The sequence below is a fragment of the Choloepus didactylus genome, chromosome 1 (assembly GCF_015220235.1).
Source record: "Choloepus didactylus isolate mChoDid1 chromosome 1, mChoDid1.pri, whole genome shotgun sequence".
Lineage (NCBI taxonomy): Eukaryota > Metazoa > Chordata > Mammalia > Pilosa > Megalonychidae > Choloepus > Choloepus didactylus.
Window position 1 is genome coordinate 88465078 of NC_051307.1, and position 27357 is coordinate 88492434.

General features: G+C 35.7%; 2 protein-coding genes across 7 annotated transcripts in view; one reads left to right on the plus strand and one right to left on the minus strand.

Moving 5' to 3' along the window:
• Nucleotides 1-5555, minus strand: part of IQCB1 (IQ motif containing B1) — a 123208-nt gene extending 117653 nt beyond the window's left edge. The window contains exons 1-5 of one of the 5 annotated variants that reach the window (XM_037836572.1): nt 5466-5553; nt 5197-5322; nt 4908-4996; nt 408-519; nt 20-182 (exon numbers count right to left, since the gene is read on the minus strand). In XM_037836572.1, the coding sequence (XP_037692500.1) occupies nt 20-182; nt 408-507 (263 nt within the window). In that variant the 5' untranslated portion in view covers nt 508-519; nt 4908-4996; nt 5197-5322; nt 5466-5553. Of the gene's footprint in view, nt 1-19; nt 183-407; nt 520-4907; nt 4997-5196 lie in introns of all 5 variants that reach the window. The other 4 variants (XM_037836589.1, XM_037836581.1, XM_037836562.1 and 1 more) reach the window with 4 other exon arrangements.
• Nucleotides 5556-5694: 139 nt separating this feature from the next.
• The window catches only part of EAF2 (ELL associated factor 2), a 49640-nt gene continuing 27977 nt past the window's right edge, over nt 5695-27357 (plus strand). The window contains exons 1-4 of one of the 2 annotated variants that reach the window (XM_037836603.1): nt 5695-5894; nt 13150-13244; nt 19869-20005; nt 21724-21869. In XM_037836603.1, the coding sequence (XP_037692531.1) occupies nt 5786-5894; nt 13150-13244; nt 19869-20005; nt 21724-21869 (487 nt within the window). In that variant the 5' untranslated portion in view covers nt 5695-5785. Of the gene's footprint in view, nt 5895-8822; nt 8914-13149; nt 13245-19868; nt 20006-21723; nt 21870-27357 lie in introns of those variants that run through there. The other variant, XM_037836610.1, reaches the window with a different exon arrangement.

Genomic DNA, 27357 nt, shown 5'->3' on the forward strand with positions numbered 1-27357 from the left:
GATTATTGCTTCATTTTACCTTAATATCTGTGTAAGCTGGGAAACTGTAGTCCAACCACCCTGGATTCGAGAACAATCTTGACTGAGTACCAAGAGGCAATATTGAATGAGATCATAACAATATATATCTTGTTTGATTTTCTTCAACTCTGAGCTTCCTAAGGGTATGTTGTTTAATATTTCTAAGGCAAAAGGAAACAAGATAATCTTATTTTTTGTTCAAGAAACACAAGAACAATTTGCAGTTTTACATGCTGAATAATACTAAAAATACACTAACACAGAAAAATCATTGCTACAGCAGTATTAAGATTTCTCTGAATGAATTAGAAGCAAATACTAAAATTGTACCCATGATGGAATTGTTACTTAAACAGTGCTAGCCAATTATACACAGACTTTCTTACCTTTTAACTGCAACAGTATAACAGGAACATTCTGCTCAGGACTTTTTGCAACTTCAGCAGCTAGAGATAATATCCTTGGGTCTGTACCAGTTGGCTTCATTTCTGGTATCACCTATTTTAACAGAATAAGAGAATAAAGGTCAAACAGCCCCAAATATTCACATTCTAAATAATGTCTGAAATATGATTGCAACATAAATGAAAACTTAGCTTTTTTTTGCCTTGTTTGAGAAGTGAAAGGTAGATTTCTTTCATTTCTTCCTTATAGGAAATCTAGTTTTTCTAACTAGTGTACCTCTTGAAGAGCTTGACACTCCTATACCCCAAATGTAACAGCTATAATAGGTATTATTTATTTAGCACCCACTAAGAGTCAGGAACTGTGCTAGCTGCTTCACATTCACTCTCTAATCTGCACAATCCTTGGAGAGGAATTAATTTCCTTTTATCATACAAGAGAAACTAAGAGTGCAGAAAAAGTTAACATAACAGGACTGAGACAGCAATCTTTTTAAAGTTCTGCTCACAAGGTTGGCCCTTGACTGGCATCTGGAAACTTGGATTTCAGTATGGTTAACACCATTCCTTGATAAGAGTGGCTGATTGGGCCTAAATTGTTTGTACAAACCAGGTAGTTTATGTTGAATATCTGCTTTCCTTCTAGGGGGTCTGGAATTCTGGTATGTGTTAGGCAGAGGTTGTCTTTGACCAGTTCCTAATAAAAAACCCTGGGCACTGAGTCTTTAGTGAACTTCCCTGATAGAGAACACTTCACATGTGTTCTCACAACTCATTTCTGGAAGAATGAAGCATGTCTCATGTGACACCACTGGGAGAGGACTTCTGGACCTGGTTTCCTCTGGACTTCACCCCATGCACATTTTCCCTTTGCTGATTTTGTTTTGTATCTTTTTGCTATAATAAATTATAGCCATGAATACAACTATATGCTAAATCCTCCTAGCAAATCACGAAACCTAGGATGATCCTGGGGACTCTTAACACACCAAGGCTCAGAAATGCTAAGAAATTATAACATAGTGATAGCTTGTTTATAAATAGCATAGTGAATAAAAATCAATTCTTCTAAAATTATTTTTTTAATCCACATTCCAATTTAATTTCTTGCTAAAACTTTTTCTATATAAAATTTTCTACAGAAAAAGTTTTAATTCAAGGTATGTTAAAGTTCAAAGATATCATTTAATAAAAAGTATAACCTTTACTTATAATAAAAGCTGACATATATTGTTTACTATGAGCTAAAGCACTGTGCTAAGTGCTTTTATATTCTTTAATTCTCACAATAGGACTATGAGGTAGAACCTATTATCAGCTCTATTTTACGGGATAAGAAAAATGAAGAAACTTGTTATGGTTCCGCCAAGATGTGGTGGAGTTAGTATTCAATTCACCTCCAAGTCTGTGGTTTTATGACTACATTATATTCATTATATTCTCTCCCATGTAAAATTAAAAAACCCAAAACATATCTCCAAAAGATCTACTTCTAACTCACTTTCTAGCTACTATTCTTGATAACAAGCATCACAGTCTACCCTTTAAATTGAAGAGTTTGATAACTCAGGAATCCAGAATACAACCCTATTAGGTAAAATATGAATCTCAAAACAAAAGCTTGCTTAAAATATTTTAAAGAAAAAGTAGCTCAATTATCAGCACATAGTAGACACATAACTTGAGTGCATACAGAGTTATCTCATTCTTTCCAATGGCTGCATTTTCTTAAAAAGCTTCCTTTTTAAGAATGTATCAAAACCTATTTAACATCCTCTGTACTGTGTTCAGGTTGTATGCTATTACAATGCATATCAATGTATGTGTCCTTATGCCCTCATGCTATTATTGTTTGCAGGATGAATTCCTTGAAGTTGGATGGCTAGATCACAGAGTGTATATATTTTATATTTTGATTAGATACGCCAAGTTTTTCTCCAAAATGGTTGTTCCAATTTATATATTCCCATCAACAATGTATGAGGGTGTTCATTTTCCTATACCTTCACTAATACATGTTATTTTTTATATTTCTGCCAATATGCAAGATGAAAAATTCTATCATTTGTTTTAATTCATATTTCTTTCATTATTAGGGAGGTTAAGCACATTTTCATGTTCACTAGCCACATTTTCTTTTATATATTTTCTATTCATACTCCTTGATAATTTTTCTATTGGTTTGTCTTATTCTTTTGTAGATTTTCATATATCAATATGAACCCTTTATCTTTTATATTGCCTGTAAACATTTTCTCCTTGTCTTTTTTTTTTTTTTGCTTTTTTTAAAAATTCAGTTTTATTGAGATATATTCACATATCATACAATCATCCATGGTGTACAATCAACTGTTCACAGTACCATCATATAGTTGTGCCTTCATCACCCCAATCCATTTTTGAACATTTTCTTTACACCAGAAAAAATAAAAATAAGAATAAAAAACAAAAGTAAAAAAGAACACCCAAATCATCCCCCCCATCCCACCCCAGTCTTCATTTAGTCCCTGTCCCCATTCTTCTACTCATCCATCCATACACTGGGTAAAGGGAGTGTGATCCACAAGGTTTTCACAATCACACTGTCACCCCGTGTAAGCTACATTGTTGTACAATCATCTTCTAGAGTCAAGGCTACTGGGTTGCAGTTTGATAGTTTCAGGTATTTACTTCTAGCTATTCCAATGCATTAACACCTAAAAAAGGTTATCTATATAGTGTGTAAGAATGCCCACCAAAGTGACCCCTTGACTTCATTTGGAATCTCTCAGCCACTGAAACTTTATTTTGTTTCATTCTGCTCTCCTTGTCTGCTTTTAAAGTTTGATTATGGTGCCCTTAGCATAAGTTTTAAAATTTTTCTGTAGTCAAATATAAATCTTTTCCTCTATGGTTCCTGCCTTTTTGTCATTCTTAGAAAGTTCTTCCCTCTCCCAAGAAGTAAAAAATATTCTCCTAAATTTTTTTCTAGTGTTTTTATGGTTTTCTTTTACTTTTACTTATATCTTCATAACACATACAAGGTATTTTTTTAAATGATGTGAGATAGGCAATCTAAAGTTTTAAAGTTAGGTGACATTACAGATTGGTGGATAAAGAACAAATGCACATTATCTGTCATAAATTCCTGAGGTAATAATTAGCCAAGAATAGACATAAGAGAAGCGATCCGAAATGTCACTTTTGTTGTATGCTAAATTTCCATACATATACTTGGTTATATTTTTGGACTCTTTTCAGTTCAATTAATCTATTTATTACTGGGCTAGCAAATTCACACAATAATGTAAACTTCTATAGGGCAAAACCCAAACCATCCCTTGTAGCTGCTTTCCTATCTCTCTCTGGTTTACTGCTACATCCCCAGTGTAGTGCCACACATGTAGAAGGTAGTTAATAAATATATGTTGAAAGAATGTATACTGCCCCAGACCTTGAAAATCCCAAGATTCAATTTCTTGACCCTCTGCTTTTTTCCCTGTTAAAATTTAGATTTCTGATTGGAACCCATTTTGAAATAAAACAGGCTTCAAACACAGTCTTGCCCTCTTGGCTAACAAAATAAAACATCACTGAAACATTATCATCATCACCAAACATTTGTGTATAGGGTGCTATGTTAGATGCAAGGGTCACAAGATTTAATATAGTACAGATTTCCTGCTCACAGTCTAGTTGGGAAAGAAAAACTATAGATAGATAGATGATTGATAGACAGACACATAAGTACCTAAAATAAAATGATGGCACGTACAAGAATACAGACCATATAATCAGAGAACTGGGCTTCTCTGAACTACTTCTCTTGTCTGCAAAGTAAACAAAATAACTTTTCCTACCTCCTAGAATAACTCAAGATTTAGAAGAGAAGGAAGCCACCAAGGATGGTCCTAAAACGTTGCATGACAGTAAAGCTGGGCCTTAATAACAACCATTTGGAGAGCTCTTATTACGTACATGCTTTGCTCTAAACGCTTTCATGAATTAACTCATGTAATCCTCTCAACAACTCTGATAGGTACTATTTTTTTTTACCCAATTTTAACAATGAGAAGCCTTAACCTTGGAGAATTTAGTTTGCACAAAGTTATACCGTTAAGTATGAAGCTGGAGTTTAAACCCAGATTCTGCCTCCATTACCTTTTAATCTCTTATCCTCCATATGAAACAGTTTTAGTAACCTTAAAAGAGCAGAATTAAGACAACAAGATGGTTTGATGGAGACACATTCACCTACCCACCTAGAACAAAAAGTTGACCAATTTGGCTATGGTAGAGTTAGGTAAGAGAGTTATGTTGATTTGCATACTTAAAATGATGAACCACCACCCGTTACAGCAACCATTTGTAAAGCTTAAATGCCTGTCTAATACAATTCGACCCCAAAGCAGTACTCCTTCCATTGTTAACATGAAATTCATAAACTCTAACAGAAAAAAACAACACGAGGACAAATTATTTATCATTTATTGATGGCATTACCCTGTTGCCAGAGCACCAGCTCCAGCCTCGGCCTTGATCCTTAAGGAATCACGTCTCCCTGGCCGTGCCGCTACCGCCTCCGTCGATCACTGTGATGGAAATAATAAAAGAAAGCAACCCAATGCGATCTAGTTGCAACTGATCCTAAACATCCGCAGTTACCAACCCTGAATCCTCTTTTTCCCCTCCCTCCTCCGTCCTTCTCCCAATCCTAATACTTCCTCTGGAGCATAAGGGTCAGAAAACGATAGCCGAGGCAGCGGCGCGCCCTTTACTCAGGTTCAGGTACCGAGATTCTGGATCTGCGGGCTCCATTACTCCGGGTTCCAAACAGGGCTTTGGCGCTACCGGGCCTTGTGTTCAGACACCGTCCCTCCCAGGCCTCAGTTTCCACACCAGAACTCCGCGAAAGGCCCTTTCAGCATTAAGCAGAAAGGACGAGAACAGGCTGATTCTCCCATGAAGAGCTCCCACATGCCGGGTCACTGGGCCCAGGCGCCACGGCCTTTTGGTCCCCGGGGCCTTCTCCTTACCCAGGTCCCACCTTAGGGCCGTTACCTCAGCCTAGCTTTGTGTTCCTCCACCAAAAGTACCTACTCCCGCTACGCGACTCAGCGGCACGGCCTTACCCAAGCTACGCGCGCGGCTACGCGGGAAGGGGCCAGAAGGCGGGACCAGGATGCCTCCCAGCCAAGGGGCGGGCATCCTTCGCAGGACAGCCAATCAGTATACGAGAGGTGCCCTTTGGGGTGGTGCGCGTCTGGCGCTGAGCTGAGTCTGTAGGGGTGGTGCCGGCGGCTGCAACAACTTGTACTTCAGGTTGAGTGGCAGGAGGTGGTGAACGCGGTTGGCAGAGGCAAAGTCGCGGCTGGAGGATAATGATGTATGGAGCGATGGGACCCTTGCACATTAGCAGTCGCGAGCGGGTTCTCAAGTTGGGCGAGAGTTTCGAGAAGCGACCGCGTTGCGCGTTCCACACTGTGCGCTGTGAGTGCGGGCGGCCCCGAGGAAATGGGGGAGCCTCCCGGGATAGGGGTGTAGAGGCGTAAGCCCTCCGAGTTCAGTCCTCCAGACCACTTTTCTTTGCTGGAGAATGGGAGGGTAGGGGTGGGAGTGGGGGTGGGGGCTAGCACTATCCGCTGTCCTGTCGGGCGTTCTTGGGATCGGAGGAAGCAACCGGAGCGAGTGGAGGTAAACCCTTCACAGAAGGATTTAAGTGAAACTAACAGACAGGAAGCAAAAACTTTGCGGAGAAGGACTGCGGGAGTGACCGTTGGAGGAGACAGACGTTGACAGGTGGATGATGTAGAGGTGGAAAGGCAAATAATGTGACAGGAAGAAGGAAGCAAACAGCCAAACTACTGATTATTCAGGGAGAAGAAGGGCCTGCCTTGAGGCTGGTGGATAAATATTCCCTCCTTTCCTCACTTTTTCTGGCCTTTGGATGATGAAGGTCCTTATTTAGTTTGTTCCTGGTAAGAGATTCTGTTTCCTCTCAATGTGAGTCTCTTCTGGACCTATTTCATCCAATAAGTTAAATATTGACTATCAAAGTATTGGAGGGTGTGTTAATTGCTTTATTTGGAAGATATTTATCTCCCTATAAATTCTATCCTTTGGTTTTCCTGTGTACTCTGGAACTCGTTTTAATCAATTGTTCTCTTTTATGTTGTTGAGACAGAAAAGGGAGCTCTTTTGCTTAAGTAGTTGGCTGATGATTCCGGGAAGGAAAATATAGCATGTTATAATTTTGTATGTAAAACATTGGTTCTTTGCATACTGCCCCTCAGAATTCTAGAGCTGGAAGGAAACTTTGAGATCATTGAATCATAACTTCTCATTTTTTTGTGGCAAGATTGCGTAGTAGGTATTGTTTCAGTCCCTTTACCCACCCCTTCCCTTCTTCAGTTTATTCTGAAGGTTTCAATCAAAATATCAAATTAAAACTCACATTCTCCAAAAGTTTACTTAAGTTGTAGACAATCTAATTATAGTAACTCACAGGTTATTGAAAACCAATAGATTTAAGCCTCCAAGGATATATTTACATTTTATAAAAATGGTTTTATTAAGCAAAATTAACATCCAATTGGTAGAATAAATGGGGGAGACATTTGTGAACAGAAGATCCTCAAAAGTGCCACTTGTTTATTCTTATCATACTCTGTTGTTCAAGGCTAGCCACGTTAATACTGAAGTTTCTCTCTTTTCAGACCCGTTTTTCAAAAGAATGACGTGGTTCTTATCTGGTTTCTCCATGCCTTTCTCTCAAATGGTATATCTCCTCTCTTCTTTTCTGTTCCTTCTGAGGTATGCAGTAGTCTTTCATACATTTCAGATTGTCATTGATATTATTAATTTTTAACAATACAAGGTTTAAGATTATAAGAATTTGCTCAATAATATATGTTTATATAACTTGGGTATATATTCTGTTTTTAAGGACATGAACACCAAATTACGTTAATAAGAAATAGCCTTTATAAAGCACCCTGCAGGTGCTCCAAAGCCTTTCATTTTATGAAAGTTCTAAGAATTCTGGAATTCTGCTTTCAGAGTTGGAGGATCAGTGGAATACTTGATGATCCAGCTACAATAAGAAAATAAACAACAATATTAATCACAAAAACCCAGATATTTAAAACAGTCCTGTGGAAGCCAGTAGAAAGGTTTTCAGCCCTGTTTTTTTTCTTGTTGAAGCAGGTATAATGAGGTCTGAATCTTTTTAAATCTTTACTTAAATTAATCCAGTTATTATTCTTAAGAACAGGTTCATTTCCAATATGATCCTCACTTATAAGGATACAAAGTGAGGGATGGGAACTATAGAAAGGGGATCTGACTTTCATACAGGACAAGTGGACCTAATTTATTACCAACACCTAAACCAATGTAATCTAGGAGGAAGTAATATTCTCTTTTTTTTATGTAAAGAGGCAGTTATGCCTGTATGATACACTGTTTCTGACAGTCCTGAATGTGAATCCTGGCCTCTGTATAAGTAATGTAATTTGGGGAATATTCTCTAAGCTCTTAGCCTCAATTTTCTTACGTGTAAAATAGTAGTGATAATAACTACATTTCAAGGGTTTTGTAAGGATTAAATAAGGTAGTGTCAACAGCCTAGCACAGAGTTTGGCACATGGTAGACAATAAGTAGTAGTCACCATTCTTCTTGAAGGGTTCTATTTATGAGGCATGCCAGTGAATGAAATTCACTTAGACTTTCAAAAAGCATTTATCAGACTAGGAAATAAAACCTGTCTAATAGATAGTCTGGCATGTGGTAGGAAGGGCAGGGGATGTTTAATCAATGCTAACCTAAATGCTTACAACAGATGCTTCACTGGACAGAAGTTTTGAATTGAAAGGTCCAGTAGGAATCAATTGTGGATTTGAGCTAGTACTAGTTTTCTTGGTTGTTGTTTTGTTTTATCTTTCTTGGGCTAGTACTAGTTTTGCAATTTATATCCAGATAAGTGAATAAACAGTAAAATTTCTAAGTTTGTAAATGACACCACTTTTTTACTGTCAAGAAGTGGTAAGCTGGTGGACAGTGACTAGAGGAAGATTGTCTGAGGCTTTAAGTGGACCCCTCCAAGAAAGTGGTAAAGCTTTGGTGTAGGTAAATATCAAAATAGACACTAATGAAAAATAGGGTTAAAATTATATATATATACAGGCTAAGGTTCTTTGAGCAGTGTAGCATATTGCAAAGAGTGTAAATTTGGGGATTAGTTCAAATTCCAGGAAATAATTGTGAATTATTTTATTAAAATATTGACATTATGTGATGCTGCAGCTAAATAGTTAGAAGAGTAATAAACACTGTCAGGTAAAGTACTAAATACAAAATTTTAAAAATGTTTTTCTGCCTTTCATATAATATAAGAAATAATTATATTGTTAAAACTGAAGAAAATAACATAGATGGAGGAAATCCAGAGAGGATCAATAAACGGCAAGATTGGTGATGGGGTTTCCAAACCAAGGAGAACTGAAAAAAGTAAGTATTTAGCCTGGAATCATAGCAACTTAGAAGAGGACACAGTTGACATTGGAAACATACAGACATTGGAAACATACAGAAAGCATGAACATGAGATTGTTCAACAAATACTATAATTCTGGAACTATCTTAACCCCTTGTTACTCAAAAGTTGTAAACGTTTTTTAAAAGAAGTATTTGAAGGCAAATCAAAGACAATACTATTTAATAAAACAAGTAATAAAAGTGGAATTTATTAATCCTAACTATAGAATAATTAGAAATGTTAAGTATGTTCAGAATAGTTTTGATACACTTACTGATTATAAATTCTTACACTTAAGTAAAGCCACAAATGTTTTGAGTACATTCCCATGTCTTGAAATTAGCCTCTCATATTACAGGTATCTATTGATAGGCTTCAGGGCCTATGAACCTCTTGAAATTATACAGTATTTGATATGTATGTTCATATGTGTATTTTTCTGTGAATAGGTTCTGTAACTGGTCTATAATTTTCATCAGCTTCTCACAAGAACTTATGATTAACCCCCATCTCTTAAAACTCAACACAAAAGTTAACAACCATAGATATAATGCAGAGGCTATATATATAATGAGTGAGTGTAATGTAGTTTAAGTTCCTGGTAACCATTTACTGGCTTCATTTCTTTAGAGGTGTTCCGTCTTGGTAAAATGTGGAAAGCATATTCAACTCAAAGAGTAATTGTGAAGATCAAAAGTGATAATATATTGTAAAAAAAAAAAAAGAAAAGAAAAACACTTTGTAGACACTAAAGCAGAGGTATAGATTAACCAGCCTATAAGCCAGTTTGCCTTTAGAGATGCTTTGTTTGGCCTGCATAATTGTTGTCATGTTAACTTGAATGAGTTGCAAATATTTAAAAATCAGGAGCTTTTGTCTGGATTTCCAGCTTCTCTTTAAAAATCAGAAGATAATTGGCAACACTGAGCCCATATTTTCTCATGGCATCAGTTGATTGGAGCTGAGTTGTGGTTGTGCCCCTGAGGTGGGGCATATTCATTCTCTAGGCCATTATGATTCTCACTAGTCTACTGCAGTCCCTTCAGCTACCTGGCTGGGCTCTCTTCTAAAGCATCATACAATGTAAGCTGTAGTTAAATGGCAATCCCAGCTCCCACTGTCAGGAAACTATTGGGGGCTAGAGGGCCAGGGTTTTACTCTAGAATATCATATCTAATGTTTTACATACTTACAGAGAATTCTTTATGGTCAAATAGTAAGTAATGGATGCCCTCTGTGAAAACATGAGTGTACTAGTGAAAAGTACAAGAGGAGTATGACAATATCTGCCCTAAAGGAATTGAGTAGAAATGAATCTGGATCTACAGGAAGCAATTAGAAAACAAGGGTTTTACACATAATTTAGCATCTCTGTATACTTAAAATAAGTTTGGAAGGTGGTTCACAGCAGGGTGAACAATATGAACCATGGTCAACTATAAAAATTTCTTCTGTATCTGTTATAGGAAAGGCATTGTGCTAGGTTCTGGAGGAATTTTCTGGAGGAAAGTATGAGGCACTGTGTTTTAGAAAAGATTACAATCCAATAGGTCATATCCACAGTGGTGGAGAAGAAATGGGGATTTTGAATGATGTGGAAGGGACTGCACACAGAGATGGCTTCAAGGAGGAAGGGCTTTGAAATAGGATTTAAATTCTAAAAGAGCAAAAGCACACAGAAAGGCAGAAGTTCAGGGTGGAAGTACTTAAATAGTTTAGCCTTTAGTCAATTGGAAACTAGTCTGTCCTTGTGAGAATGGAAAGAGATAGTTGTGAAAGATATTTTGAAAGATTCAGTGACCAGATGTGAGCAATGAAGATTGAGGATTATTTGGAGGAATACTTACATTGATGAGCAGAACGCTAAAGGATGGATAAAAATAGAAAGTTGAGGACTTTTTGAGACCAACAGTCAGTTATTGTGGGCACCCATATAGGGCATGTTTATTATTTATTTATATCCAAAGATTTTTTTTTTAAGTGGTAATTACTTCATTTTTACTACATACATCCTTGTAAAATGACTTCAGCATTTGGGTCACAAATGCTATTTGCTTCTCAAACCAAAGTTTTCCTCTCTCCTACTGATGTTGCTATATCTTGGTCATCTCTCATTTTTTTCTTCTAGCTGGGTTTTGTGGATCCTTATTCTAACTTTAGTAAATATTAATTACATGATCTTGGGCAAGCTACTTCTTTCACCCTCACTTTCCTGATCTGTGAAACGGGGATATTCACTACTTTACAGGATTGTTGTGAGGCTTAGAAATAAAAGTGATTTGACATTTTTTTAAAATAAATTGATTAGCACATAAGTAATAGTCATTGTTGTTTTGTTTTGTATCTATGTTCATTCTTGGATTTTTCTGGCTTCTCTTCTGCTTTCTTTTCTTCTGTGATACTCAAGGCTCAGTTCTGATTTTTTTTTCCTCCAATATCAATGTATTTTGATTAGTTTACATTAATACGTACTTCACTAAATCCAAACCCTCTCTCAAGCATCTAAAATGTAACATCTTAATTATCTTTAAAATCGAATTTATCATCTTGCTTACTTACCTTACTACTCCTAATAACCTCCTCAATTTGTTTTCAGTCTAATCTTCATCCTTTAGTTCCCAGGTTTGCTACCTAGAGATAAATTGTAAGTCAAAACTTTTATGTTTTTCATATTGCTTATGTTATTTTTATATTTGTTTCTTAAAATTTAGGAATACGCATGGAGATTTTAAGAGATGGCTATTGCATATATTTGGATTTGAATTAAAGCAGCATGAATAAAAAATAATAAAGTATACTATAAAGAATACCTTGAGTGAATTGATATATTCATTTGTATTTATATTTAAGAAATAGAGAAATTGATTTCATTTCTTTTCATAAAATTGTTAAGAGAATTAAATATAAAGTTTTAAGCATGGTGCCTGGCATGAAGTAAATGCCATTCCATAAATGTTCCATAAATGTCATTGTGAAGCATGGCCAGCTTTTCTTACTGACAGTCACGATTTGATGAGCACTAAAAGATTCTCCTACCCCAAGATCTGCCCATTATAGTACCCTAAATTCCATTAATTAAGATCTGTTACTTGGGATTTAGACTTGTTGCCTTTGGGGCTTCCCTGTTAATATAAAGATAAATCTCTTGGTGAGGGATAATTACTGAAAGGGGCCTGGGAGATGGAGGCTGTAATGTTCTATTTCTTGATCTGGTTGCTGATTATGCACATCAGACTTACAATATTTATGTTCTATTTTGCAAGTATGCTATATTTCCATAAAAAAGTTAACTTAAAAAATAACCCAAGGTGATTTTTAAAGCAGGAGACACTTAAGCCTGCAAGCATGGATCAGTCCAGTGATGTAATGTTTATTCTAAATCATTAATGATGTGGTTGTGCCTGGCTGAGTTGATTGATGTTAATGCAGCAGGGGGGTGATACTCTAATGCATGCTCAATAGAACTTTTTTGAATTAAACACCTTTCTTTATCATAAAAAAAAAAAACCCAAGGAATTCTATAGTAAAATTATCATCAGTGAATGATGTATTGATAAGAATTGTTTTTAAGCAGCTGTCATATTTTAGAGGTTTTTAAACTTGTTTAGCATGTGAAGTACTTCAAGCATCCTCAATTCCTACCAGGAAATATATTTTAATAGATTCCTTTGAAGCTCAGAATTAAAACTTAAGTTCTCCTGAAGTAGCAGATCTTGTTTACATATCCTTTGGTGTACAGAACCGTGAAAAACAAAGCTATTAAGCTGAATAAGATTGCTTTTTCTCTAGTTTCTTCATTAATGTGTATTTGCCATGTATTCATTCATTTCATACTCTGCTAGGACAGAACACAAGTGATAGTAGGCACCAAAGTCTTAAGAAAAATGTGTGGGCAAAAAAAGACTGAAAATTGAAAACATTCTATTGACATCAGTTTTTTAGCAAATGGAATATCTTAGTCTAGATCATCTCTGTCTGAAAAGGATTCTGAGGAAGTATCTTTTGAGGAATACTGATTTAGAGTATAGCTAGCTCTTTTTTTTCCCCCTCAAAATTATGCATAAATAAACTGGATTTTATTTTGTTTGTTCATTTGTAATATGAAGACTTCTAAGCCATTTCAGTTACTAGCTTTTTGAAAAATCATTTATCACTCTGAAACATGCTCATTTTTTTTGATACTTAAGTATTTGTATATTTATTTCTAGATGATTTCAAACCTGCTTCTATTGATACATCTTGTGAAGGAGACCTTGAAGTTGGCAAAGGTGAACAGGTGACAATAACCCTGCCAAATATAGAAGTGAGTATTTCTCTATATTTAGACTAGATTTTTTTCAGAGTTTTCCTAAGTTTAAACAAAAATAATTACACAGTACATGTAGCGATGGGTGGATAAAGTAATTAAAAAATACCGCAAAGCAAAAAACTTTATTTTAAACTATTTTAAGTATAGCAATCTTAAAATGTTAATAATTTCAAGAACTATTGTAGCAAATGATTTGAAACAATTGGAGATCTAAATAAATATTTATTAAATTACCATTATGTGCCAGATTTTGTACTCTGAACTAGGGATACAAAGATGAATAAAATATTCCCTGCCTTTTAGTATAAACGTATAATATGATAAATTAGAGCATGTACAAAATTCTTTGCAATCAAGTAAGTTGAATCAAATGTGTCTGGTGGAATCTTGAAAGGCTTCACAAAGCAGGTGATCTTTGAGCTCATTATTTGTGCCTTAAAGGACAAGTAGGATTTCATCAGGTAAAGAGGAAATGGAATATTCTAGGCACAGTGAACAGCATGTAAAAGACTCAGATGCTGAAAGAGCAGGAACTTCTAGGAATATTATGAAGTAGATTGTAGTATAATGAAAAATGATAGTAGAGATGGAAAAGGTAGGTTGGGATCAGATTGTGAAGATCTTTTATGTTGTAATATAGAATTTAGTTTTTATATCGTAAGTATTAGAGAGGTTTTTAAGCAGAGGCGACAGGATGAAATGTGTGTGTTTGGAGGGATCATAGGAGTAGTTTAGAGTGGATTGAAAAATAGAGAATAGGTCAAGGAGGTCAAGCAAAAGTTTTGTCCATTTTTTTTTCCCAGATGAATCCAAGTAACAATAGCAAATATCATTTGCATAAAATCATAAGTTCTTTGTTGTAAGCTCTAGTTTTCTCAGTCCTTGAGTTTGAAATTACTGTCTTTTTTTTTTTTTACACAGCATTGGTCTATTTTCAGAGAAAACCAAGACTATAACTTTATACTTTATTATATTAAAAAAACACCAGAGTATGAAGTTTTGTGATTTTTCTTTGTGTTCTTGAAATTTTGTTATTAGTAATGATTTTGGCCCAATCTATGCACATTTTCTTACATGTATTAAGATGGCCTGTCATGGTTAGAGGCTTAGCAAATAAGCTCTCTATTCTCTAGTATACTATCTTTTTCTTTTTTTATCGGTCAACACCATTTATCGAGAATCCTAAGTATATAGCTGCCTCTGAAGGTTTTCCCTAAGGTTAATTAAATTTGCAGGGGCATTTTAGTGAATATTTTTCATTTGTTTCCTTAGGAAATGAAGGAAATGAAAAATTAGTTCAGTATGAGTTGTTGTAGATGAGTAAACCTTTGTGTTACTCTGTTATGAAAAAAGTGTTTGGATTCTGGTGTCTCCAAAATAATTTGGAAATTTAATCTCCAATAACCTAAGCTTTCTTTCCTTTGTGATGCTTCCTAAAGAAAACCTTAAACCAGCTACAGAACTTTATGTAATTGAAAGCCTTAAGTTGATAACAGGCACCACAAGCATGGTCTCAGGGTATAGTATTATTGATTGGTGATGTCTGCTGTATAGAAAAACTTTAGTCAGATTCTTCCTTTGCCATTGGGAATATTGTTTTCTCACCTTGCAGTCTCCCTATTCATCCTTTGCATTGCTTTTCTACTCCAAGCAGACAGAGATTCTTACATTTATTAATAAACCTTTTTCATTCATTTACATCCTGTTTTAATCAAGAGTTAAACCATCCACCATGTGTTTGGTTATGATCTCAATTGAATTACCTTTCTTAAAAAAATGACAACTATAGGAGGTAATTTTCAAGCCTGCAAATTGTATATTTCTGAAAAGGCAAAGCAATCATTTGGAAAAAAAACTACCTCCACAGCACACTAGAGATATATCCAAAAAGAATATGCCTCAGTATTTCTGTATGTGGATATGGGTGTATGGGAGTGAGAGAGATCATGTACCTTCTGTGTGCTATGTCCTGTGCTAAGTAGCTATTAGGGATACAGTGGTAGAGTAAACAAGGTCAGTATCCTAACAAATAATAAAGTTTACTGGGGGAGACAGAAGAAATATCTGATTAAAATATAGAAATTAAGGGCTAACTTAAAGGAATATGCAGAATATTATGGGAGCAAAGAAAGAGAGACATCACAGAGGAAGGAGAGGAGACATCAGGATATGCTTCTAAGAGGAAGGTAGTGCTTGAAGTGAGTCTTGATGATGTATTGAAGTGGAGGTTGATGTTGATAGTGGGTTATGAGTAAGATTGTAAAGGTGAAGGAGAGAGGGAAGGGCATTTTTGTCAAAGAAAAAGACATGGGCTGTGTTCCAGTTTGCTAATGCTGCCTTTTCGCAAAACACCAGAAACGGATTGGATTTTATAAAGGGGGTTTATTTGATTACAAAGTTACACTCTTAAGGCCTGAAAGTGTCCAAGGTAAGTCATCAACAATTGGGTACCTTCACTGGTAACAGAAAACTTCTGTTAGCTAGGAAGGCACATGCTGGTGACTGCTCCAGAATTCTGGTTTCAAAATGGCTTTCTCTAGGATGTTCCTCTCTAGGCTGCAGCTCCTCAAAAATGTCACTCTTAGTTGCTCTTGGGGCATTTGTCCTCTCTTAGCTTCTCCGGAGCAAAAGTCTGCTTTCAAAGACTGTCTCCAAAATGTTGCTCTGTAAGCGGTAGCTCCTCTCTCAGCTCCTGTGTGTTCTTCAAAGTGTCCCTCTTGGCTCTAGCAAGTTTTCTCCTTCTGTCTGAGCTTATGTAGTGCTCTAGTAAACTAATCAAGGCCCTTGCTGAGTGGGCAGGGCCACGCCTCCATGGAAATTATCTAATGGAGTTATCACCTATAGTTGGGTGAGTTGCATCTCCATGGAAATACTCAATCAAAGAATTACAGTCTAATCAACACTAATACGTCTGCCTACACAAGATTGCATCAAAGTTAATGGCGTTTTGGGGGACATAATACATCCAAACAAGCACAGGCTACTACAGCAACAAAAGAAAGAACTTTTATAAAAGTTCAAAAGCAAGCAAACCCAAAGAAGATATTATTTCAGGAATACAAGTGCCAGTGCTGGATATAGCAAGGGAATGATAAACATAAAATTCCTTCAGAGTTGGGAGAGTTAGAGATAAGAGATAGGGGAGGAGCACATAGATAGATGTAGATTATTAGTAATGATCAGATTTCTCTAACCTTTTATTATGGAAAATAGAATAGTATAATGAACCCTCATGTATTCATTACTGAGCTTCAACAATTATCAACATTTTACTAATCTTTTTTATCTATTACCCCACCACTTTTTTTTTCAATTCAGTCTTATTGAGATATATCACATACCCTACAGTCCTCCACAATGTACAACCAATTGTTCACAGTACTATCATATAGTTGTGCATTCATCACCAAAATCAATTTTTGAACATTTTCATTACTCCAAAATAAAAATAAGAATAAAAATACAAGTAAAGAAGAATACCCAAAACATTCCATCACCCCATCTTGCCTATTATTCATTTACTTTTTGTCCCCATTTTTCTACTCATCTGTCCATACACTGGATAAAGGGAGTGTGAACCAACAGGTTTTTACAGTCATATGGTCACACTGTGTAAGCTACGTAGTTGTTCAATAGTCTTCAAGAATCAAGGCAGTTTGCAGTTCAGTGGTTTCAGGTATTTCCTTCTAGTTATTCCAATACACTAAAAACTAAAAGGGGATATCTATATAACGCATAAGAATAACCACCAGAATGACCTCTAGACTCCATTTGAAATCTCTTAGACACTGAAACTTTATTTTGTTTCATTTTGTTTCTCCCTTTTGGTCAAGAAGACCTTCTCAATCTTCCAGTGCTGGGTCCAGGCTCATCCCCAGGAGTCATGTTCCACATTGCCAGGGAGATTTACACCTCCGGAAGTCATGTCCCACATAGAAGGAAGGCCAATGAGTTTACATGCCAAGTAGGCTTAGAAAGAGAGAGGCTACATCTGAGCAACAAAAGAGGTTCTCTGGGGGAGACTCTTAGGCACAATTATAAGTAGGCTTAGCCTCTCCTTTGTAGTAACAAGCTTTGTAAGGGCAAGCCCCAAGATTGAGGGCTAGGTCTTCTAAATTGGTAGTCCGCAGTGCTTGTGAGACTATCAGTAATTCCCCAGGTGAGGAAGTTTAATATTTCCACATTTTTCTCCAGCTCCTCAGGGGGCTTTGTAAATACCTTTTTATTCTGTGCCCAAATTACTTTGGGGTCTATTTGGGTTTCACAGGAACCTGTACAAACCAACCAGATCTCACTCCATATTTCAAGTTCCGTGTAATTATGATGTTTGAATAAACTGACCATGCAAGTTAAATTATATAGTGTGCTACAGAAAATATAGATTTTACACCAAATAAACATTTCCTACTTTGGTCTCCCACAGAAATTGAAATTTTAAAACAGTCAATGTCATCTTTTACCCTTTAGTCTGATTTTCCTTTGTCCTAACCAGATCCACTTCATTCATATCTCTAATTGAACTCTTTTTCAGCTTATTTAACAGTTGCTCTGTGGGGTAATACTGATATTCATAGCTGCTGAACTCTACCTCTGAGTCTCAGGTGTCACACAGATACTCAAAGTTCCAGGGATCAACCAGGGTATACACAAAGAGCTCAGCATCTTAGAGTTTAGAGATAACCAATTCAACTCAGGAATAGATGGGACTGCTATAAGAGGTTACAATCTAGGAACATTTACAATAAGCCTTCCCCTGATAACCTGTGCTCTAAGATTTAATTATCAGAGTTTGCACATTATAGTTAATCCATGTTAGTGAGGCATTATGATATTTGTCTTTTTGTTTCTGTCTTATTTCACTCAAAATGCTGTCCTCAAGATCCTTTCACCTTGTTGCATGCTTCACAACCTCATTCCTTCTTGCAGTCACTCAGTATTCTATTGTAGGTATACACCACAGTTCACCATTCTGTTCATCATTTGATGTACCCTTAGGCCACGTCTATCCATTGCAAATCGTGAATACTGCCACCATAAACACCAGTGTGCAAATGTCCATTCATGTCCCTGCTCTCAGATCTTCCAAGTATATACCCCATAATGAGATTGCAGGATCTTATGGCAGCCCTATACTTAGTTTTTTGTGGAACCACTACACCGCCCTCCAGATGGGCTGCACCACTCTACTTCCCCACCAACAGTGAATAAGTACATCCCTCTTTCCATGTTTTTTCCAGCACTTGTATCCCTCTGTTTATTATTTCCCCTTGCAATTTTATAGAGATATATTCACATACCATACAATCATCCACCATGTACAATCAGTTGTTCACAATACCACTATATAGTTGTGCATTCATCACCACAATCAGCCCTTGAACACATTCATTAAGTTCTTTACTGCGATCCCAGCCATTCCACCCATTCCAGACTGGTGTATGATGTATGTCCGGTTACAGGAGTCGCCCAAACAGTGTTCCAGACAGTTCTTAGCTATTTACCAGCTGCTCTAGAGAAGTAACTAAATTTCATACCTCCCCCCAACTATTTTTTTTCCAGGAATATTTTTAAGCAAATCCCAGATGTTATGTCATTTTGCCTATTAATGTTTAAGTATCCTTTTTAACTGATGAGAACATTTTTATTTTTACCTAAGTACCGTGCTATTATCACAGGTAACAGAATTAGTAATAATATCTGGTCTATATTCACATTTTTATGATGGTCTCAAATGTCTTTTTACAGTTTTTTTCCCCCTAACCAGAATCCAAATAAGATTACTATATTGCATTTGGATATTATGTTTCCTAAATTTCTTTTATTCTGTGAAAGTCCCATACTCTTTTTATACCATTTTTTTTGTTAGAGAATCCAGGTTATTTTTTTATAGAGAATATACCTACATCCTAGATTTCAAATTATTTCCCTCTGGTATGATTTAACTTGTTCCCCCAATCTCCATGTTTCCTGTTAGTGATATTTAAAAGCTTGATGAGAGTCACATTGTTGTTTTTTTTAATTTTGTTTCTTTTTTTTTAAAGCAAGATTACATCATGAATGGTGCTGTGTACTTTCTTTTATATCACATCCCAAAGCACATAATGTTTGGTTATCCCACTTTTAATGAAGCTAAAATTAATCAGTGGAGTCAGTGTAACTGGTGCTGTTTGATACATTCATTTTCCTTAATGTACAAAGGAAAGCCACCAGTTTGAGAGAATACCAGATTTTCAAAAACCTAAATTTCGGAAACAATAAGGAAGGGAAGACAGTGAGTATGATTCAGGGCTTCTGTTCTGTTCTTTTACCTGTAAAATATATTGGCTGTATTAGAATTGTATCCCAACTCGCCATTGTAGTCCAATGAAACAAATCTACTAGCTCAAGGCAAGTCCTTCCTCTGTTCACTTTCCTCAATGATAACAGCTTTGAAATTTCAGCCTCTCTTCGTGTCTGTATTTTTTACTATACTCCTTGACTTCAGGGTAGTAAATGTAAATAGTTAGATGCCTTAAAGTACAACATGGGTTAAGAAATAGGGACCAGAAAATCTCAAAGGCCCTCCCAACTGAATTTCTAAGGCAAATTTCAAGTAATGATAATTAACCTTTTAAACAGGGTTCAACTCCACCAGTAACAGTTTTCAAAGGTTCAAAAAAACCTTACTTAAAAGAATGCATTTTGATTATTAACCATGATACTGGAGAATGTCGACTAGAAAAACTCAGCAGCAACATCACTGTAAAGAAAACAAGGTATGTGGTTTAATGAAATAATTTATTTTATCAACTCATAAATTGCTAAGGAATTGTCAGAGAAAAAAGTTATTATATTGTCACATTATTATGCTACAAAGATATTTTAATCTTTTTCCAAGTTTAAATTGGGTGGGGTTCCTCAGTAAAAAGCTTTTACCACTTCTCCCTATGATATGTAAAAGCTTGTTTTTCTTCTGAGTGTATCTAGATGTATAAGCATACCTTTTATTCTATTATAGGTGCTTCATAGAATTGGACTGAAAGGAGTGATTATACACTCTCCAAAATAATTTCTTCTTCATTAGTAAATATTTATTGAGCACCTAGAATACACAAGGGACTAGAAAAAAGGAAAGTTTGCTATATGAATACTAATCTCAAAATGTCTAAATTAACAGCATACCACTGAAAAGGTCAATAAGAGAATATAGCTATCTCAAATACTTTTTAGAAATAGGTGGGGCATTAATAACCATGTAACATAAGGGCACTTGCTCTAAAAACCATACAAACAGTATAGACAAAAATTGCTTTAGGATTAGGGTAAAGGGCTTCCTTTATGTTATGTTTGATTGGAGCATTTAGGGAGGCCTTATCCATGTATCTTGACAAGAGTTTAAGATTTAGGAATTTTTCTTTGTCAAACATTCTGATCACAAGACTTACCTTGAGTGCTTGTTAAAAATGAATTCCCAAATCCAACTTCAGATCAGGGAAGGTGACTAAGAAGCTCTAATTTTTTAGTATATCCATCTCCCCAGGTGATTTTTACTAGTAGGGAAGTTTGGGAAGTACTGATTTAATTGATCAGAGAGGACATGAGGTTGTAAGCAAAGCTGAAGCTAGGGACATATATGATTTATTCAGAGCAAATGAGTAAGACTGGTTTGAACAGTCTGTGTACCTGTGTATAGTATTTGGAAGTGGAGGTTGATGTTGATAAGAGTTGAGGGGTAAGGTTGTAAAGGTCAATTGAGGTTAATGCCTTCAATATTAGATTAAGTAATTTGGAAATTAGGATATTGTCTTGCTTCCAGTGGTGGCATATTGGTTTTTTTTAAAGCCAGGGATTGGCCTGCTTACAGCTTTGTTTTGAAATATTGATCCAGCAAAGAAACTGAATACAGTGAAACAATGTAGAAACAGAAAAATGTTTAAACTAGGGTTTCTGATAGTGGAAATGAAGAGAAAGGTAACGTTCTAAATACTTTGTGGAGGGAGTACTAATAGGAATTGGTGACTGGAAATGGGAGAGGCAGAAATCAAGCGTAAATATGCAATATATTCTTTTTTTAATGGTCTTCAAAGAAAAGTATATGAATCTTCTTTAATAGCATGTTGTAAAGTTATGAATGGAAAATGTGGAAGTGATTTAATATTAGCAGAAATGATAATTTTAGAATTTTAAGAATACATTGCACTTCTGTTGTACACTTATGTTTTTCATCTTATTTTAGTCATTATGTGTGTCCTATCTTCTCAGTTTGAGCAGTGGTTTTCTTTTGGTTCATATTTCTATCCCTCAGTTGACCTGTGTGTATGCTATGCATATAGTAGGCATTCAATAAATATTTGTTAAATAATGAACTAATGTTTTAATCTTGAATATCATTTTAAATATCTCTAAGGAAAATAATAAGTGGTCAATTTTAGTAACTTTGTAAGGTGAAATTGCTATCATACTTATTCTGACCTTTGATATTCCTTGATTACAGAGTCGAAGGAAGCAGTAAAATTCAGTATCGTTTAGAGCAACAGCAGCAACAAATGCGGAATTCAGCTAAGACTCCCAATCTTGTAAAACATTCTCCATCCAAAGAGAAAATGTCCCCAGCATCTCCAATGGATGATATTGAAAGAGGTAAAATATAAGTGTATATAATGTTCCTTCACAAAAGACTATTCAGAAATAGTAAGTGAAAATTTTCATTTTAATTAACAATATAACTAATTATACAATCAAAACAATTTTTATGAGAGCAGTTGTAGGTTCACAGAGAAATCAGGCAGAAAGTATATACTTCCCTCAATCCAGAATAGGTCTGACTCAAGGTATCATTATGAACATGTATACACTAAAATACAGGAACAGAAAATCTAGACATTGAAGGGGCAGAGGAAGAAAATTTGCTGATTATTCAAACATTAAATTTACCTGTGGGCTTCCTGGCTACCCAAGACAAAAATGAAGATGTAAGTTGCTTATTACATATTATTTCAGAGACAGGTTCCAAAGAATCAGAGTCTTCTCTGTTACTAAATTCTAAAAGAAATTCATCATTTGGAACTTATTTTAGGGAGCATTAAACTACACAGTGTCTTCATCAGTAATTTTACAGTATAAATAAAGGTTCTTTCAGTTTGTTTTTTAATAAAAGCATTCCATTGAAGTGTAACTCTGGGAAAAAGAAATCTGTAGAGGATAAGTTAACATGATCCAAGACAAAGCTTTGTTGTTAGTCTAACTTTGTGTAAGAATGAAATTTCATTTACATTGAGATGTTTATATAGCATGTTCCTTAGATGACGAGATTAATGGTTGATAGAAGCTAGGAATGGAGCGGCAGGTGAGTGTTGCTATAAAAGGGCAGTATGGAAGGATCCTTGTGGTGATGGAATTGTTTTATATCTTGACTGCATCGATGTCACTATCATGGTTGTGATATTATCCTGTAGTTTTGCAAGATGTTTCTTTTGGAGGAACTCGAAATATTTTGTCTAATATTAATGTAGTCACTCAGTTTTCTTTGGATTAGCTTTTTCAAAGTGAATCTTTTCCCGTTCTTTTACTTTTTACCTATTTAATCTTTACGTTTAAAGTGGATTTCTTTTAGAGAGCATATTGTTGGCTCTTCCTTTTCTATCCATTGACAGTCTCTTCCTTTGGTTTTTTTAAACCATTCATATTTAATTACATTATTAATTAGGCAATTATTAATTAGGTTTAAATATAACTTGTTACTATTCATTTTCTCTTTATCCCAGCTGTCCTTTGTTTCTTTTTTCCTAGTTTCCTGTTCTTTTTTGGATTGAGTATTTTTATTATTTCATTTTATGTCCACTGTTAGATTTTTGGATATTTCTTTTGTTTTATTTTTTTACTGGTTAGTTTGAGGTTATAATACAATCCTTATCACATCCTTATCACATCACAATCTACTTTAAAATAATATTGCAGCAGATTATTATGTGTGAATGTTGCAACAGTATACTTCTGTTACCTTCATCTCTTTATGCTCTTGTTTTCATGAGTTTTACTTCTACATATGTTATAAATTCCACAATGCGTTGTGTACTGTTTTACTTCAATTAGAAAAAGTATTTTATATTTAATCATATTTTTACCATTTTCAACATTTTTAAAGTTTCTTTGTGAAGATCTAAATTTTCTCCTGACATATTTCTTTTGCCTGAAGAACTTCCTTTAATATTTCTCATATACAGGCCTGGTTGGCCATGATTTCTCTCAGCTTTTGTTTTTCTGAAAAAGTATTTGTATTGCCTTTATTTTTGAAAGATTTTCACTAATTATAGAATTTTAGATTAATAATTGTTTTTGGTTTTGTTTTTTCCTTTTAGAACTTGAAAGATACTGCTTCATTGTTTTCTGGCTTGTATAGTTTCTGATTCTTTCCTCTCTTGTGTCTAGTTTGTTGATAAGCCTGTCAAAGGAATTCTTCGTCTTTGATATTATAGTTTTCGCTTCTCATATTCCATTTGACGTTTTTTATGGCTTTGAGCTCTTTGCTGAGTTGCCCTGTGTGTTTATGCATTTGTTCTATCTTTTCTACTAGATCCTTTCACATATTAATCATAGTTACTTTAAACATTTTGTATGATAGTTCCATCATCTGGGCCATCGCTGGGTCTGGAGCTGCTGAAGGTTTTATCTCTTGACATTGTGGTTGGGTTTTTTCCTTGCTTTTTTATGTGTCTCTTAAAAAATGACACATAAAATAACAGCCTTTTTAATTAAAAACAGTAGAGACTTGAGGCAAATATTGTGTGGAAATGGACATTCCTCTTTTGTCAGGCAGTAGTATATGGAGGGTTCAGTCATTTTTGTTAGTATTGGAGTTGGATTTAGGTGTTATTGTTTCTCTACTTACCTTCAGTGCACACAGCCTTCTCCAGGGAAGTGCTGCTGCTACCTTGTTCTTAGTGGCAAGCCTGGCATGCCAGACATTTTCCTCAGTGTTCCTGCTTTCTCTCCTCTCAGCAGGTCCTGCATGCCTATGTCATAGAGGGGTCTTTCTCCATGTTCTTGCCTCTCCCGCAGCAGTGACTTGCTGTTGCTGGTTACTTGGTACAAGACTCATCAAAGGCTAGGAGTTTCTCTGCTTTCCTCCAGCTTGTCTTAGGAAGGCCCTGTACCCACTTCAGCCTCAGAACTGCCACTTCCTCAGTGTTCCTGCCTATCCCCAGTGTCAAGTAATATCTGTCTCCTATTCATTTTAGGATCTAGAGCACAGGTTGAGTTCTTGTCCCCTTCCCCACATGGCAACCAAACTCTCTTATATTGATGGGAGTATTGGGCATAAGTGAGGTTTCCTGCTTCTTCCCCAGCAACAGCAAACCTCTACTTTGTATCAATACAGGATCTTGGGCATGAGCAAGTTTTCTGTCATTCCTCCAGAAGCAGATAGCTTTTGCCCATTGTCATTTCAGGGTCAGAAGGGACAGGTTTTCTAATCCTCTCTATCTTTCCTGGAGTGGTGGAGAAAAGGGTGGTGCAATTTGCTCAGCCACCCTTGGCTTTTAACTTGGGTCATAGCAGGGTCAGGTCCAAAAAGAGCAAGTTATGTGCCTGTCTCCTGAGTGGCAGCTGATTACAACTTTGTTCTCATTCAGGGCCCACAGTGTGGATGGGCTTCTCCAGGTATTCCTGCTCTACCCTCGAACCTTGGCAGGCACTGATTGCATGCACTGCTGTGGAGTGCTTCCTTGGGTTGTCTGTGCCCTGCTCCCAGTCTTTCTTGTGAGCTATTCTCATAACCCATGGAAATGAGCTGGCAGGTGAATATGCTCTGCCCATGATCTGGGGTTCCTAAGGATCCTAAGCTGTCATGATAGCCCACACTGACCTTTAAGAATTTATTAAAATTTTAGTTGTTGACTTTTTACTGGCATTTGTAGCTGCCACCTCTTTCTCCTATGCCTTGCCAAAGATGAAATAGTGGCCCCATCCCTTCTCAGAAGGACATGTCACCATTTGGAATTCAGTTCACCTGGGTTTGGAAAAAATTCTGATTTTGTTGATTTATTCAGCTTTTTCTCATTGCTATGATGTGCGCAATGTTCTCTTGTGGCTCTTTAAATTCTAAGCAGAAGTGGAACTCTAGCTTATATTTTAAGAGGTATATAATCAAAGTTTCATTTTGTTCATACTTTACTTTTAGAAATATTTTATATGTGAGTCATTGAGTCAAACAAAATATTGTGTTTAGACAAAGAAATGGTTTCTTTCAACATTTAATTTGATAAGCTTGGTATTAACAGCTTTATATTCCACACGGTAAGTTTTGTGGATTAGAATAGAATGCTGGTGATACCAGTGATTCTGTTTCTGAATTTGTACAAATATATGCTTTTGTTATGCCATGGCTATAATCTTTACTTTTTAATCAGTAATGTTGATAAATTCATGTAATAGATTACAAGGTAGCCTTTAGACAGAGTTTGCATATTTCATTCCTAGTTTACAATCACTATGGAAAAAACAATTAAAAACTTATTCTCACCGGCTGAAGGATGAGTATGATTTTGATCATCTGTTCATTCATTGGCTTCATGCATTTTTTTTATAAATTCAGTTTTATTGAGATATATTCATATACCTTACAGTCATCCACAGTGTACAAACAATTGTTCACGGTATCATCATATACTTGTGCATTCATCACCCCAATCAATTTTTGAACATTTTCCGTATTTCACAAAGAATAAAAATAAGAATAAAAATAAAAGTAAGAAAGAACACCAAAGCATTCCATCCTCCCCATCCACCCTATTTTTCATTAAATTTTTATCCCCATTTTTCTACTCATATGTCCATACACTGGATAAAGGGAGTGTGAGCCACCAGGTTTTTACAATCACTCAGTCACACCATGCAAGCTACAGTTATGCAGTAGTCTTCAAGAATCAAGGCTACTGAGTTGCAGTTCAGCAGTTTCAGGTATTTCCTTCTAGCTATTCCAACACACTAAAAACTAAAAAGGGATATATACATAATGCATAAGAATGCCCTCCAGAGTGGCTTCTCAACTACATCTGAAATCTCTCAGCCGCTGAAACTATTGTTTCATCTCGCTTTCCACTTTTGGTCAAGAAGATTTTCTCAATACCACAATGCCGGGTAGAGGCTCATCCCCAGGAGTCACATCCAGCGTTGCCAGGGAGATTTATACCCCTGGGAGTCAGTTTTTATGCAGTTTTGAAGTGCTGTTGCTTAGAACTTTATTTTAAATTGACAAGTATCATTAACAGTAATATTTAAACAACCTGACAGGAATAATTAACATTAATATTTAAAACTGTCAGTTATAATACCATGTTATAAACATTCCATCAATATTTCTTATTTTTCCACAAATTCATGTTGGTCATGTGGCCTGTATAGTAGGGGTTTTTTTAAAATGCATTTTTTTATTGTGAACTTTAACATGTATACATAACAGTGGTAACTTTCAAAGTACAATTTAACAAGTAGTTAGCAAATTTCATAGAATATCATGGGTCACAGTTCCACAACGTCTGCTATTTCTATTATTGTAAAATATAATATGGATACAGAAAGGTGTTAACTTTCGATGTACACCTCAAAAAGCAGTTATATAGGTAATTTCAAAAGTTGTATGGGTTACAGTTCCACAGTTTCAGTTCTTTTCTTATTATTCAGTAGAGGATATATACAGAAAGGTGAAGACTTTCAAAGCACAATTCAACAAATAGCTATAGAGCAAATTTCAAAGGACATTGTAGGTTATAGTTCCACCATGTCATTTACCTCCTTCCAGCTATTCCAACACCCTAGCATCTGTATATATTTTATATAAAGTTTCAGTGTTCATAGACCTTTGTTAAATCTTATCTTGTTTGTTGCTACCCCTTCCTCTCACTTAATCTCTTTCTCCATGTTCAGGGGTGTCTAGACAGTGAGCACAGTAACTTGTTCATATTGAAAGAGGGTGTCAAAAGTATGGGGAAGGGGCTCCATCTGATTGTTGTTCTTAAAGAGTCTGTTGCCTCTGGGCTTTAGGTCTTGTCTGGCATAGGAATACTCTAGAGGATTTAAGTTTCTGAGAGATAAAACTTAACAAGTGATTATTTTATAGAATCTCAGGTAG